General features: G+C 34.6%; 1 protein-coding gene across 1 annotated transcript in view; it reads left to right on the top strand.

The window, feature by feature from the left end:
- Positions 1 to 16395, top strand: part of TMEM131 (transmembrane protein 131) — a 232772-nt gene that overhangs the window by 51243 nt on the left and 165134 nt on the right. Inside the window, exon 2 of the mRNA XM_078056643.1 lies at positions 12394 to 12455. Within this exon, the coding sequence (XP_077912769.1) occupies positions 12394 to 12455 (62 nt within the window). The remainder of the gene's footprint in view (positions 1 to 12393; positions 12456 to 16395) is intronic.

The following is a 16395-nucleotide window of genomic DNA, read 5'->3' as shown; positions in this document are numbered from 1 at the left end:
ATATTTATATATAGTTATATATAGTTCGTGATTTTTTTGTATCCTACTTAAGAATTCTTTGCCAAACCCAAGGTCACTAAAATTTTCTATGTTGATCTCTAGTAGTTTTGGAGTTTTAGCTCTTACATTAAGTTCTATCATTCATTTCAGGTTGATTTTTTAAGTGTTGAGGTATTGAAGGGTTTTTTTCCCCCTTTCCCATATGACTATCCAGTTGTACCACCATTGTTTAGAGAAATCAAATTGCCTTGATGCCTTTGTCAGAATCCATTGACTATCTATGTGGGGATCTGCTTCTGGAATTTCTGTTCTGTTCATTTATCTGCTCTCTTTGTATCAGTATTCTACTGAGCTGATTACTATGGCTTTAGGTCTTGAAATCAGGCGCTAAGTCCTCTGATGCTTATTTTCTTTTTCAAAGCTATCTTTACTTAAACTTTGGGTCGTTTGCTTTTCCTTATATATTTTAGAATCGTTTTGTGAATTTCTACAAAAAGGTCTGCTGAGATTTTCATTAGGATTGCACTGAATATCTCGATCAATCTGGGGAGAATTGATGTCTTAACAATATTGAGTCTTTTGGGGCACCTGGGTGGCGCAATCAGTTGAGCATCCGACTCTTGGTTTAGGCTCAGGTTGTGATACTGGGGTTGTGAGATCGAGCCCTGCATCAGGCTCTGCGCTCAGGGCAGAGTCAGCTTGGAATTCTCTCTCCTTCTCCCTCTGTTCCTCTCCTGTGCTCTTTCTCTAAAATAAATAAATAAATCTTAAAAAAAAAAAAAAAATTGAGTCTTTTGATTCACAAACATGGTACATTTTTGCACTTATTTAGGTGTTCTTTCATTTCTCCCAGCCATGTTTTGTCAAATATATACCTTAATATTTCATATATTTTGATGATATTGTACGTGGTTTTAATTTTAGCTTCTAATTGTTTGTAGCTATTATTAGAAATATAGTTGTTTTTTGAATGTTGCCATCGTATCCTGCCACTTTGCTAATCTTATTCTGGTAGAATTTTTGTGGATTTCTGAGGATTTTCTACTTTGAAGATGATATCTGTATGTAAAGACAATTTCATTTTCTCTTTTCCACTCTACATACTTTTATTTCTTTTTCTTCTTCCATTGGCTAAACTTTCAATATGTTGGATAGGAGTAGTGAGAGCTAACATCCTTACTTTGTTCTGATCTTAGAGGGAAAGTATTTTGTGTTTCACCATTGAGTATGTTGTTAGTTGTGACTTTGGTACATAACTTTTATTAGTGTAAGAAAGTTCCTTTTGTTTCCTACATTGCCAAGATCTTTTTTTCATGGAAGGATGATGAATTATCATGTGTCTTTCCTGCATCTTTTGAGATGCGTGTTTGTTTTTTTAGTCTTATAGGTTGGATTACATTAGTAGTAGTAGTAGTAGAGGAGGAGGAGGTAGTAGTAGTAGTAGTAGTAGTAGTAGTAGTAGTAGTAGTAGTAGTAATCATCTTGGATGTTAAGCCAACATGGCATTTTGGGGATAAATTGTACATAGTCATGATGTATTTATCCTTTTTGTATACTATTGGATTACATTTGCTGAAATTTTAGTAAGAGTTTTTGCATATATAATAATGAAGGATATTGTCTGTAGTTTTCCATTAAAGTGTCTGTTTTTGGTATCAGTAATTCTGGCTTCATAAAATGAGTTAGAAAGTTTCTCCTTTTCTATATTCTGGAGAGTTGGTGTTGAATTAGTATTTTTTTTCTTAAATATTTGGGGAAATTCATCAGTTAATCTATCTGGGCCTAGAGATTTCTTTGTGAGATTTTTAACTGCAGAATAGTTCATTTAATACATCTAGGGCTATTCAAGTTAACTATTTTTTCTTGACTGATCTTTGGCATTTTGAATTTTTGAAAGAATTTGTCTATCTCATAATCTGAATTGTTAACTAAATTGACAAAATTATTAATGATATTCCTTTATTAGCCTTTTTTTGTCTATAGAAGGTATAGTTGTGTCCAATCTCTCATTTCTTTTGTTTCTAATATGTGACTTTTTACTGACTAGTCTGGCTAGAGGTTTATCAATTTTATTCATCTTTTCAGACATTTTAAAAAGCTTTTGATTTCTTTGATTTTTCTTTATTTTCTGCTATTTCATTGATTTGTATTCTTTATTATTTTCTTCTAATTTAGGCTTAATTTGCTCTTCATTTTCTAATTTCTTATATTGGTCATTTCTTTGGGCATGTGGGATAAAAACTATATTGTTAAGATATGGATGATTACTGGAAAAACATACAAGATAAAATCCCTGCACAGTAGCTGAGTTGGCATATTATTTTAACAGACAGTTTTAAGATGGCTATAATACCACTTGTAGTCACAGACACTTGAGCCGTTTATTATTGCCAAAGTTAATCTGTGCCAGCAGTAAATATTCCAAACACCTCTGTAACCACTATTTTCAACTGGACATTTACCATAGCATGATATATGGCTTTTTAAAAGAGTGAATGTGTTTAAACATTCAAAATTTTATAAGTCTTGCATAAATGATTTTCTCTTCTTATTTGGAATATTTTCAAACTTCCAGAAAATTTCTAAGAATCAAAATAGAATAAAAAATACTTGCATATCTTTACCCAGATTCACCTATTGTTTAAATAACTGTCAAACTGTTTTTAAAAGTAGCTGCTCCATTTTTTTACTCCCACCAGCAACTTACTGGTTTCCAATTTCTCCACATCTTCGCCAGTGCTTATTATTGTATACCTTTTTGATTATAGCCATCCTAGAATGTGTGAAGTGGTATCTTATTTCGGCTTTGATTTGTATTTCTCTGAGGACTGATCTTGAGTGTCTTTTCATGTGTTTATTGGCTATTATCTTTTTCTGAAGAAATGTTTATTCACATTCCTTGTCCATTTTTTAGAGTTGGGATATTTGTCTTTTTTTAATTGAGTTGTGGGTGTTCTCTGTATGTAGTCTATATACGTATCCTTAACAGATAAATCATTTGCAAAAATATCCCATTCTGTGGGTTATCTTTTCACTTTCTTGATTGTGCCCTTTGAAGCACAAAGGTTTTTATTCTGATGAGGTCCAGTGTGTCTGTATTTGTCTTTGATTGCTTAGCTGTCTTAGATGAAAAATATTGCCTAATCCAAGGTTGGGAAGATTTCACCTGTTATCTTCTAAGGGTTTTATAACTCTTACACTCAGGTCTTCGATCCATTTTGAGTTAATTTTTGCATGTAGTGTGAGATAGAGTCCAGCTTCAGTTTTTTGCATGTAGTCAGTTTTCCCAGCATCATTTGTTGAAAAGACTGTCCTATCCTTGTTTGAATTGTCTTGGCACAATTTATGATCGATTGATCATAAATGTGATTGATCTTTCTGGACTCTCAGTTCTATTCCATTAATCTATACATTTATTTCTAGTACCACATTGTCTTGATTAGTGTACCTTTGCAGTAAGTTTTGCAATCAAGAAATGTGAGTCCTCCACTATGTTCTTTTTCAAAGATGGTTTTGACTATTATGGGTCCCTTGCATTTTCTTAAGAATTTTAGGGTGAAAATATCAATTTAGAAAAAAGCAGTTGGGGGGAGTATAGCAGTCTCAACATTATTAAGTTTTACAGAATATGAACACCAAATGTCTTCTCATTTATTTAGATTATCTTCTGCATATGTTGCTGAATGTGGTTTGCTGCATTTTGTTGAGAACTCAATATCCATAAGGGATATTGGTCTGTAGTTTCTTTTCTTGTGATAACTTTATCTGATTTTGATATCAGAGTATTAAGGCCTCATAGAATAAGTTGGGAACTGTTTCCTTCTCTGTTATAATGTGGAGGAGTTTGTGAAATATTGGTGTTAATTCTTTAAACATTTGGTAAAATTCATCAATGAAACTGTATGTCCCTAAGCTTTTCTTTGTAGGAAGATGTTTTGATTACTAATTCAACCTCTTGTTATAGGTCCATTCACATTTTCTGTTTATTCTTCAGTTAATTTCAGTAGTTTGTGTCTTTCTAGTTATTTATTTGTCCATTTCATCTGGGCTAAGTTGTTAGTGTGTAGTCGTTCCTAGTTATTCTCTTATACTCACTTCTCTGTAAGGTTCTTTTTTATTTCTGTTAGGTCATCAGTCATAGTCCCTGTTTCATTCATGAATTTTTTTGTTGGTCAGCCTAAGCTAAAGATTTGTCAATTTTGTTGATGTTTTCAAAAGAACCATATTTTTGTTCCATTAATTTCTCTGTTCTCAATTTTATTTATTTTCACTCTAACTTGTACTGTTTCTTCTTTCTACTTGTGTCCGGTTTGGTTTGCTCTTCTTTTTCTAGTTTCTTAAGATGGTAGGTTAGGCTATTTGAGATCTTTGTTTTATTTTAATATAGGCAAATAACAGCTATAAATTTTCTTCTAAGCACTGTTTTCCCTGCATTTCATAAGTTTTGGTATTTTGTGCCTTGGTTTTTATTTCAAAATATTTTCTGTTTTTCTTCTGATTTCTTATTTGACACATTGGTTATTTAGGATTTTTTTCTTCCAAGTATTTATTTAATTCCAGCTAGTTAACATACAGTGCAACATTAGTTTCAGTTGTAGAATTTAGTGATTTATCATTTACATACAACACCCAGTGCTCATCACAAGTGCCCTCCTTAATACCCATCACCTATTTAACCCATCCCCCTGCCCACCTCCTTTCTGTTAATCACCACTTCATTCTCTATAGTTAATAGTGTGTTTCTTGGTTTGCCTCCCTCTCTCTTTTTACCTCTTTGTTCATTTGTTTCGTTTCTTACATTCCCCATATGAGTGAAATCATAGGGTATTTGTCTTTCTATTAATTATTTTGTTTAGCATAATACTCTCTATCTCCATCCATATTGTTGCAAATGGCAAGTCATTCTTTTTTATGGCCGAGTAATTCCACTGTGTGTGTGTGTGTGTGTGTGTATCACATCTTCTTTATCCACTCATGTACTTTCTGAGTTGCCTAAATTACACTGCGTTACTGATTTCTGATTTTATTTTATATTTTCTATTGTGAGACAACATTCGCATATTTTCTTTAGTTGTTTTTTTTTTTTTTTTGCATGTGGTTTCCTTTATTTCTAACATACTTACAGTAGTTTATGTAACATTTTTGCCTGGTAAGTCCTATGTCTGGACTTCCTCAGGGACAGTTTCTATCCACTGTATTTTTTTTCCTGTGTATAGGCCACATTTTACCCCCTTTTTTTTTAATATTGCTTATAATGTTTTAGTAAAAACTAGGGAATTTCAATTACTATACTTTTTAGTTTGATTTTTCTTACAGATTCTTTTTCCTTATTAATATTAAAGTTTTTTAGCCATGGTTTCCTTTAATTCTTTGAACATTTTTAATACAGCTAACCTAAAGTGTTTAATAATTCCAACATCTACAACTTTGCTAAATTTGCTTATTAGATCTAGGAGGTTTTTTATTTGTTTGCTTTTGAGTTGTTGGGATTTTTTACATAGACAGTTATGTAACCTGCAAATAAGGATAGTGTTATTTCTTTTCCAGTGTATAGGTTTTTCTTTTTCTTGCTTTGTTGTAGTGACTAGAACTTCTGGTACTATGTTAAGAATGGCAAGAGCCACATCCCTGAAGTTCCCAGTCTTTCCTTCTTTAACCATTAAATAAGGTATTACCTGAAGGTTGAAGTAGTTTTATTTTTCTCCAATCTTGTTGAGAGTTTTTGTCATGAGTGGGTGTTTGGTTTTGTCAAATACACTTTCGGTTTCAGTCAATATGATCAAGTAATTTTTCTTCTTTAGCCTGTTGATAGTGGTGAATTGCATTGATTGTTTTTAAATTTTAAGCCAGTCTTGTAGAACTTAAATAAATCTCATTGGTCATGATGTGTAATTTTTTATACATTGCTGGATTCAATTTGTTAATAGTTTGTTGTACTTTTTGTTTTTGGTCCAAGTTAATGAGATGTAGTGTGTAGTTTTTTTTTTTTAATTGTCTGCAGGAATTTTTTGAAAAAAATTAGTAACGTCTATGTAACACAAAATTCACTATTATAAGTATACACTAGAGTAGTACTAATTACATTCACTGTTGTGCCACCATTACCATTATCTATTCCAAAACTTTTTCATCATCCCAGACAGAGAGAGACTCAGTAACCATTAAGCAATAACTCCCACCACCCCCCTTACTTCAGCCCCTGGTAACCTCTGATGTACTTCCTATCTCAATGAATTTGCCTATATTAAATATTTCATTTAAGTGGAATCACAATATTAGTCCTTTTGTGTCTGATGTATTTCACTTAGCATAATGTTTTCAAGGTCCATCCATGTTTGTAGCATGTATGAGAACTTCATTCATTTTTATTGCTGAAGAACATTCCATTGTATTTATATACCTTGTTTTTTTGATCCATTCATCTGTTGATGGACACTTGGGTTGATTCTATTATGTTTGGATACTATTTAAATTTTTTATTTTAGTAAGCAGTCAGCCTGTTTAGGTTTATCACAGAGATCCCTTTGTGTTTGTAAGCTATGGTTGCAGAACAGTTTAATTTTCAGAGCCTTTATATTGTTATTGTGATCTGCTTTTTTTTTTTTTTAAGATTTTTTATTTATTTATTTAACAGAGAGAGAGAGAGAGAGAGAGCGCACAAGTAAGCAGAGCGGCAGACAGAGGGAGAGGGAGAAGCAGGCTCTCCACCGAGCAGGGAGCCCGATGCGGGGCTCGATCCCAGGACCCTGGGATCATGACCTGAGCCGAAGGCAGCCGCTTAACCGACTGAGCCACCCAGGCGCCCCTGATCTGCTTGTTTTTTATAGTGCCTCTGGTGCTCCCCCTAATCCCTGCTTGTGCTGGGGAGGGAGCATAGTAGGATATACTTCAGTGTATTAGTGATTTTCTGCTTATTTAGAGTAGTTGGTGGTTCTCAGACATTCATTTTAAAACTTAAGTTTACTGATCTTTTTATATAAATTAAGTACTTCAGGATAAAATGAAAATTATGGTATTTTATGATAAACTATAAAATTAATTTTGAAAATATATGTGCCTCACCTCTTTGGGTGTATGGTGTATATCTGGCACATCTGAGTTGCATAAATCTATATTTTGAGTTGGAGTAAATAACGTGGTCACAGCCTACTTAGGGGTTTGGTAATATTGAGTGGTCTTGGTAAAATTAGAATTTGACATATATGAATTCCTTTGCACTTTTAATGTGGGAAGAAGATAACTTAGATGTATATTACGTCTTTCAGATAAGAAAATTAATGAGGGGAGAAACAAGGTTTCAGTCAGAGTATCTTTACAGATAGAAGGGACTCACACAAATCGAGTCCAGAATGTTTAAAAATTTTTGTTAGTGATCGTTTGTTGAAATAAAATCCTGAGCAAGTGTAACTATAAGAGATAATACATTAATAATGATGAGTTCTGAAATAATAATACCATTATTTTAACCAATTTCTTTTTTTAAAGATTTTTTATTTATTTATTTGACAGAGAGAGACACAGCGAGAGAGAGAGCACAAGTAGGGGGAGTGGGAGAGGGAGAAGCAGGCTCCCCACTGAGCAGGGAGCCTTATGTGGGGCTCGATTCCAGAACCCTGGGACCATGACCTGAGCCAAAGGCAGACGCTTAACGACTGACCCACCCAGGCACCCCTTAACCAATTTTTTTGTCTGCCATTTTTCAGACTTTGAACTAGATGACAAGCAAACCAAGAACTAGTGATGAGTTTAGAATAGGGCAGATGATAGAGGATGACAGAGAGCTGCCTGGAGCAGTCATGGAAAACTTGGCTGAGGGATGGTGTTCAGGGTGAGACTTGAAGGAAGAGAAAACACTAGCCAGGAGAATATTCCAGGCAGGGTGGTTGTTCGACACAGGATTTGAGTGCCCTTCCAAGTCCTGCCTGTGTGGCCCTCTCTTTGCTTACTGGTTATTTAAAAAAAAAAAAAAAAAAAAGTCACTTAATTTAACTAGCCCAACCTCCTCCCCTATGGGTGAGGAGACCTTGAAGGCTAGAAAGTAGAAAATCGGTGGTGACAGTCTAGGATCCCAATGCCTGGTACACATACATATACACACTCCCTTATGACACATATTTCTACTGCTTATTTACATTCGTTGTTTTCATCAATTATTTTAGAAGATGTATGAAAACAGGCAGATTGTAATGTTCAGGAAAAGGAGAAAGATTTGCCTTTAAAGCGAAGGTATTTTTCTTGTGTCATTCATTACTAAATGAAATAGGGAAGTAAACAAACTCAGTTTCTCAACTTCTGTTTTCAAAGTGAGTGATTAAAGACCGACACATGGAGATTTTTACACTGTATGGAAATGTCTTTGTTCCTCTCAGACATCACAGGGATGTGGGTGGATACAGGGACCTTAAAGTACATCTTCTGGAGCCCAGCTTCACAGAGTTAATGCCTGCAAAATCATAAAAGGCAGAAATATAAATCCCTTCCTTCTTTCCTTACTTGTTATTGGAACTATATGCCTAATTTTAGAAATTAGGTTGCTTCAAGGTGCCATTAAGCCTTAATGTCAAATTTACTTTGTAAGTAAATAGTGATGGGTTTAGAACCATAGATTCTGGGGTCCTTTGGCTGAAATTGATAGTCTCTCTCTAGCCACTTTTCTTGCTGAGTGACCTCATGCATAACCTCACTGTGCCTACTTATTTTTTAAAATGGAACCTATAAAGTCTGTGTCATAGGATTAGCTTATTATTATTAATAATAATATAGTGATAATTATTGGATGTTATTTCTATAACATCTGGTTGCTGTTTGAACTGGGGAACATTGGGATAATTTGGGGTTCATTTAAAATATAAAATTAGGGGGAAAACTTCTTGGGAGAGGAAGTAGCTGTAAGTTGTGGCTTTAAATCCAGAAATGGGGGAATTTGACTTGCTTTGGTTAGTTTTTGTATTTTACAGCCTAACATTGTTAACGCATTAAATGATTAAGTACTTATCTAGTGTCAGTTGTATTTTTCTAGGCATGAAATTTGAAGTTCTTATAACTGGGCATTTAAAGTGAAATATTCTTAACATTTATTTCATGCCTGAGTTGAGTCCTATTCATTTCTAATATCTTTTAAGGGGAACTGATGATATATAACACAGTATTTTCCTTTTAGGACTTTATAAAACAGCAACTGTTACTAATTTTTTTCAAATAAGGTATTTCATGTTTTTTAAAAAGCTCCTAATTAATACAACCAAATTATGTAGTTGTCTGTATCTTTATATAGTTAAGTTCTCCTCAGTTAGCTAAAGGTCTGATCTAGCTTGATGATGGGAAGTTAGGTGATAGTCATTATATCATAACTCTAATAGCAGCCTCCAAATAGATCATGTTTCTGGTACTTTCTTACTGCTGATTAGGTGGAAAGCTTCGAACTAGGAGCTCCTACTTTTTATCTCTTCCATTGTGAGCATCTGGCTCTTCAGTTAATTCTTGTTAGTTCATTGTGTTCTTACATCAATAAAGCTGTCTTCAACAGGAGTATAACAGAAAGATACTTTCTGGATCATCTAAATTTCAGTTTATGTTAAAAGGTGGAGGAAAGGAGGGAAATGGGCTGGGTGAGCTGGGCAGAGCCTTTTACCTTCACAATATGAATCTGAAACTAACTACAAGCTAGGACTAGATAACAATACTTTCTGGATCATCTAAATTTCAGTTTATGTTAAAAGGTGGAGGAAAGGAGGGAAATGGGCTGGGTGAGCTAGGCAGAGCCTTTTACCTTCACAATATGAATCTGAAACTAACTACAAGCTAGGACTAGATAACAAACCGGAAGGAGATCATTTGCATCAACAAATGCAAATATCAGCACTTACTTCTAAGCAAAAAAGGTGGGATTTCGCTCAGGCACTCAGTATTTATGGAGTGTTCTCTACATTGAGAACTGCTGGGGAATGAGCAGTGGGGCAGATTGACACAGGACTTTCCCAAAATAAAATCGGGATGTGATTACTAGAACAAGGGAAGAGTGATGCTTGGCAGTCAGGAAATACCATCCAGTTAGGTAACGTAATCTAATTAGCTGGTATCTTAACTTGCTGCTTGGCTTTCAGCTTTAGTCAGACTGGAAAAGCCAGGTATGTGTGGATGAGACAGTAAGCTGCTTCCCTGATGAATACTCAAAGACCAACAAAGAGGAGTCAGTGAATGTTGTATTAAGCCAAATGAAATACCATTGTTTCGTGTTTTTTAAAAGTCAACTTTTATTTTATTTTTTAAAGTTTTTTGTTTTTTTTTTAAGTAATCTCTATACCCACCCATGGTGCTCAAACTCACAACCCCAAGATCAGGGGTCACATGCTCTTCCAACTGAGCCAGCCAGGTGTCCCCCCACATAAACTTTTTATTTTAAAACAGCTCTAGATTTATATAAACATTTTAAAGATAGCACAGAGTTCCCATCCTCCCCACGCTTTCCCCTATTATTAACACCTTACATTAATGTGGTACCTTTTTTTTTTTGCAAGTAATGAACCAGTATTAATACATGATTATTAACTAAAGTCCATATTTTATTCACATTTCCTTAGTTTTTACCTAATTTCCTTTTTCTTTTCTAGGATTGCGCCCATTCCCGCCCCGCCCCAAGATAACACATTACATCTAGTAGTCCTGTCTGCTTAGGCTTCACTGGTCTGTGACAGTCTCTTAGACTTTACTTCTTTTCGATGACCTTGATAGTTTTCAGGAGTACTCCTCAGATATTTTGTAGAATGTTTCTTGGTTGGGATTTGTCTGATGTTTTTCTCCTAATGAGACTGGGGTTATGTGATTTGGGGAGGAAGACCACAAAGATAAAGTACCATTTTTATTATGTCATATGAAGGGTACATATGTCAGCATGACATTTCACTGAGGATGTTGACCTTGATCATCTGACTGAGGTAACATTTGTCAGATTTCTCCACTTTAAAATTACTCTTTTTTCCCCTCCTTTCCATACTGTTTTTGGAAGGATGTCCCTATGTGCATCCCACACTTGTTAAAAGATGGGGAGTTATCCTCCATCTTCTAGATACATAAATTATTTAGAATTCTGCCTGGGAGTCTCTTATCTTCTCCCCTGTTTATTTATTTATTCAATTACTTATTTATATCAGTATGGACTCATGGTATTTATTTTATATTTTGGATTGTAATGCAACACTGTTGTATTGCTCAAGTTATTCCAGGTTTAACTCTTTCTGTTAATTCTTAGATCCCTTTGACAAATTCTCATCCATACAGGATTTTTTGGTTTTTTGGATGGTTAACACTTGCTTACTTTCTGGCACCATTAGGTGCTCCAATTTCATGTTGTATATATCTTGCCTTGGTCCTAGATTGAGCCATTTTTCTAAGAAGCCCTGATTCCTTTTATTGGAGAATGGTATTAGAACCCAAGATCTGTGCTTTAGGTCTGCCCTATGCTACTGGGGTGTCATTATTCTAGGCCCTCTCAACTGACAGAGCAAGAAAATATATATGTGTATACTAACCCCTGCATATACACATATTTTATAAATATTTCTAAATATAACTATCTATATTAAACTAAATATGAATTCATACTGATGTTGCCAACTCAGTTCATTACCACATGGATCACTGAATAATATTCCATTGTATGGATGTACTATAGTTTGTCTATCTGCTCCTCTATTGAAGAATATCATCTTGTGTCCAGTTTGGAGTGATTATGAATAGAGTTGCTATACAGAATCGCTTGCAGATTTTTATATGGACATAAGTTTTCAAATCAGTTGGGTAAATACCCATGAGCACAGTCGCCAGATCATATGGTAAAAGTATGTGAGCTTTTTAAATATCTTGTCTTTGTGTTGTACACAGTTTCTTGGAATAGAATAATCGCTTGCCATTTTCCTTGCCCCTTCTCCCTCCAAGTTTCTTTTGACTGTTGATTCTAGGTCCTATCATCGCTGTAAAAGAGCAGATGATACAGAATTTTGGCTTATCATTTTTTTGGTAATAGAATCCTCTAATGATCTTTTCCATGTGCTTGTGATATTTTCAGTTGTCTCTCAGTGAAAGTAATCACCTGCATCTAGTTGAATTTGACTGTTTTGCACTTTCTGGAAGTATAGCAGGAATATATTTTGCGGGTGGCTTACACAGCCTATGGGTTGTTACAACTACTTTCTAATTGGGTTGTATTGTTTTATTTTAAAGCATTTCATAGTTGCTAAAAATCCTGCAGGATTGCATTTTCTTCTTTAACCATCATCTCAAGCAGTATGTTTTTTAAAATATGTAATTGTATTTATTAACTTTAAGGTAAAAGATATTTATTTAAATCAGATTTGTGTTTCCGTAAAGTGATAGTATGTTTTGTTTCCTTCGCAGCATTTATTCAGTCGGAGAGCATAATAGAAGTACTACGTTTTGATGATGGAGGGTTACTACAGGTAATTTTATTTTAAGTTGAAAAATTATCTCAGTGTCAAACCTTGAATAATATTGGATTGTTATTTATCTTTAAAAAATGTAACTGGTTGCTATGAGATATATTTTATGAGCTTTATATGCAGACAATTTTGTAATAACCTACTTAGCTATATGAATTATCTTTTAAATTAAATATTATTGGGGGGTTTTGGGAGGTTTGGTGGGGAGAGTCAGATCAGGGACAGTGGAATTGGTGGTTAGCTCTGTGAGTATGGAGCCAGTGAGTGAAGCACTCAGTTCAGATGTCAGACCTCAGAATATTTATCTGGAAGAAGACTTCTCTAGAATATAAGTTCTGTAGATATACATCTATATCATCTTTCCACTTGCCATTCTAAGCCACATCTTTAAATATATTATACGTAAAATTGGAAGGTATAATCTGGTGTCCTGCCTTTCACACCTAGCACAGATATCCCATGAAGCCTATTTTAGTCTTCCTAGCTAAAAATCAGTTCTAGAATTTCAGAGCTGAAAGACAGAGTAAAAGCTTCTTAACCATCCCTCTGATTTTTGTGACTGAGGTGTTTTCTGTGCTTGTTTTATACTACTTACCACTTTTGTAATTATAACATGTGTTTTCAAGTACCATCCATTTGGTAGCATGACTCACAATTTTCCCAAGGTTTAGTTTAAGAAAGGTGCCAAAGATCCCATGACTTTGTGGTAATGGGGCTAGTATTAGAATTCTCATCTTCTCACTCCGGATGTTGTCTTTCTCTTACATGGTGCTGCCTATGGTGTATTTATTTACTTAATTATAATTAAGTACATGACTTAAATGTTCTGAAAAAAATATTCCCCATAGCTTGTAATAATGGCGGGAAACTAAAAGTTAGATTAAGGCAATAGAGAAAAAATAATTGTGCTAGAGACCTGAAATAAGATTTCTGTTTGCATTTTCATAAATTTAGATTTCAGACAATAAACCAGACAAAGAGAACAAGAAAAAAAGTGATGGGTTTTAAGGTTCTTTTTCTCTGACAATAAAGCAAGTAACTGTTCTGAATGATAACTTTTTCCCTGCTTCCAAATTTTTAAATAAGCATATCCTTCATACCTTTACATAAGAGATGTTGAGAAACACAGCAGGCAGTGTCTGCATGGGACTTGCAGAAAAGTCTTTGTATAGCTTTTTATATTGAAAAACTGAATAAAAACTAAAGATATATAATCTCAAATTTTGTAAAGCCTCCTTTCCTAGAAAATGAGCTTAGTCTCTTTTTTTTAGTTCTTTAATCTGTTGCAAGGTGAGCACTTGGAGAACTGTTAGGAATGACTATTTTAAATATCTTCCTTTAGGTGATTTGCAGGATCTGGATAACAGGCAAATCAGGACTGAATTTCTGGAAAATTCTCCTTTATTAACTGAAGAAGGATCCATGTCCTTTATGAACTAAACATCTAGGTTGCAAGTGATAATTCATTTTGAAAATTCTGGAGCTTGATTTGTGTGTTTGTTGGGGGAGGCTGTCAGTCCCTGTCTACATGGACTTAGCTGTGAAAGAGCTTGTGGACTGGGATGTGACTTGCTCATCCTCTTTGAGTTTGCTGAAATGCTTGGACAAGAGCTTGGTTGAGACCTTGGTTAAGACCTCAGAGTTCTCTGGCAAAGGTAATTTTAGACAGGAACAATGTTGAGGGTTAGGTGGTACCAGTTGATTACCTCAGCCACAGTGAAACCTCACTAAGACCCCTATAGTATGTCTAATGTCAAGATGCTATATATAGTGTATTATTTATCCCCAAGTAGCATAATATAAGACCCTTTTGAATAGATACATGCAAAATTGTTGATTAATTGATGATAAGTCCATAAAAATTGCCAAAACTCATAAAAAATTTGCTAGAAACTTTGGACTTACCTTCCTTGTTTTTTAAAGATAAGGAAAATGAGGCTCATAGAAATTAAATAATTTGCTCAAAATTCAGTTACTAGAGCAGGAATCCAAGATTCAGTAGTAACCAGCCTTTCTGCTTTCAGAGCTCTTTCCACAGCACCATGTATGTGCAGTTCCTCCCAGTGCATTTCCTGGGTTACCACTAATAATAATAAGTTATGATTAGAAATCACAGTAATCCTCTTAGCCCATGTTTTCTGTAGTTGGTGCTTTGGCTATTGCCATTCCTGTTTGGCAAGGCTACTAAGATTTGGTATATAGAATATAGAAAGATGAAATATTTCCCAAGAGGAACAGACACTGAGGATTCTGCTTCTCAACAGAAGACTTATCACTGTAGGGGGTACGGGTCAAGAAGTATCTTAAACTTACCATTCCAGTCCTAACTGATGTGAGTGGTTGGCTCTTCTTGATCCATTCCTTTGATAGATTATGAGATTGAATAACAAAAGGTATACTTAAAAGCCTTAATCCGTTTCCTAATATAATTTTCTTATAAACAAATGAAGATAAAGCCCAAGGAAAAGGTTAGCTTCGTATTTTTCTTTTTCTTCCTCCCTTTCTTTCTCTTTTTCTTTTCTTTTCTTTCCCTTTCTTTCTTCTTTCTCTTTCTTTCTTTCTTTCTTTCTTTCTTTCTTTCTTTCTTTCTTTCTTTCTTTCTTCTTCCTTTTTCTTTTCTTACTTCTCTTTCTTTTCTCTTTCTTTCTTTCACTATTCTACCAGAACAATAAACAGAATTTTAAGATGTTGGAAGGCAAGCTCCATAATGTTCATGAGTTGAAAATACACTCAGAGTTTTGTTTTTTAAAGCTCATAACTATAGGACTACATAATTTTGTTTTCTCACTTTGGTCAAGAAACAGGAATATTCTTTTCATTGTATGCTCATTGGTCGTTCTCATAACCTATAGGCATCTGTTACCTCTACTTACTACCTGGCTTTCAGGTACCTAAGGCAGGGATAGCTAGAACTAGTATTTTTTAAGTACTTGCTAGAGTCTCAGCTAGTTCATTAATTGGCCCCAAATTTCAGTACTAATAAGGGGTACAAGAAGAATAAGAAGTAATTTTGATTCCAAAGCTCTTATACGTAATACTTTCCATTGCTCTATTGCCTAAAGATTAAGTAACAAGGTTGCCTTAGAGGAAAGAGATAAATTCCTAATTGCTGTGCTTAGAAGACAGTTCAGGTCTAAGAGATCTTTTCATACACACATAATAGATAACAGGTTCCACTTCTATTGTGCCCCAGTATTTCAGCTGCAGAACTGTTGTTAGCCAAAATTGTTCATATTACAGAAATGACTCTTTTCCCACTCTTCTTAGGGGAAGGTTGGGGAAAAGATTGTAGAAAGTTTGTCTACTATTCTGTGTCAGGTTGGTCGGGAAAGGACTATGGAGGCCTTCCTTAACTAGACAGTTACTTGCAACACACCAAAACACTCAGTTGAATAAGTAAGGGAGCATATAGTTTGGTTGTCTAGTAGTTCTCTTGTTCTTGGGTGAGCTTACATTTAAAATACACTATTTTTTAAAGATAGCCGTAGTATAACTTAACAGGAGTTATAAGGAGGTTATTGGGGATAACTTGAGCTCCTAGACAAGTTTTTTTAGTTTCTATAACTAAAAGGAGTGGGAGCCATTGGAAGCTCTGCATTCTAGAAGATGAATCAGGTTCATTCTAGACGTAGGCAAGTATAAATGGTTCTAGCAGTCAGTTAGGGATCCTACATTGAGTCTTTTTCCAAGGAGTGTAAAAACATCTAAGAATTTGATTAATTTCTTTTTCTTTAATGTGTTTGTTGTGAGATATAATCCATATATACATGCATAAAATGTGGGGGGGTTTTGCAAAGCAAACATCTATAAATAACCACCACTCCAGTTAAAAACTAAAAACATGCCAACACTCTCATAAGTTCCCCCCTGAAGCTCTCTCTCAGTCACTATCCCCAAGAGTTGGCCATAATCCTGAAGTGTATGATAATTTCTTTCCCTA

This window comes from Halichoerus grypus, chromosome 10, assembly GCF_964656455.1.
Source record: "Halichoerus grypus chromosome 10, mHalGry1.hap1.1, whole genome shotgun sequence".
NCBI classification, from domain to species: Eukaryota; Metazoa; Chordata; class Mammalia; order Carnivora; family Phocidae; genus Halichoerus; species Halichoerus grypus.
The sequence above is the reverse complement of the archived record's forward strand: the minus strand, read 5'-3'. Positions and strand labels throughout refer to the sequence as shown.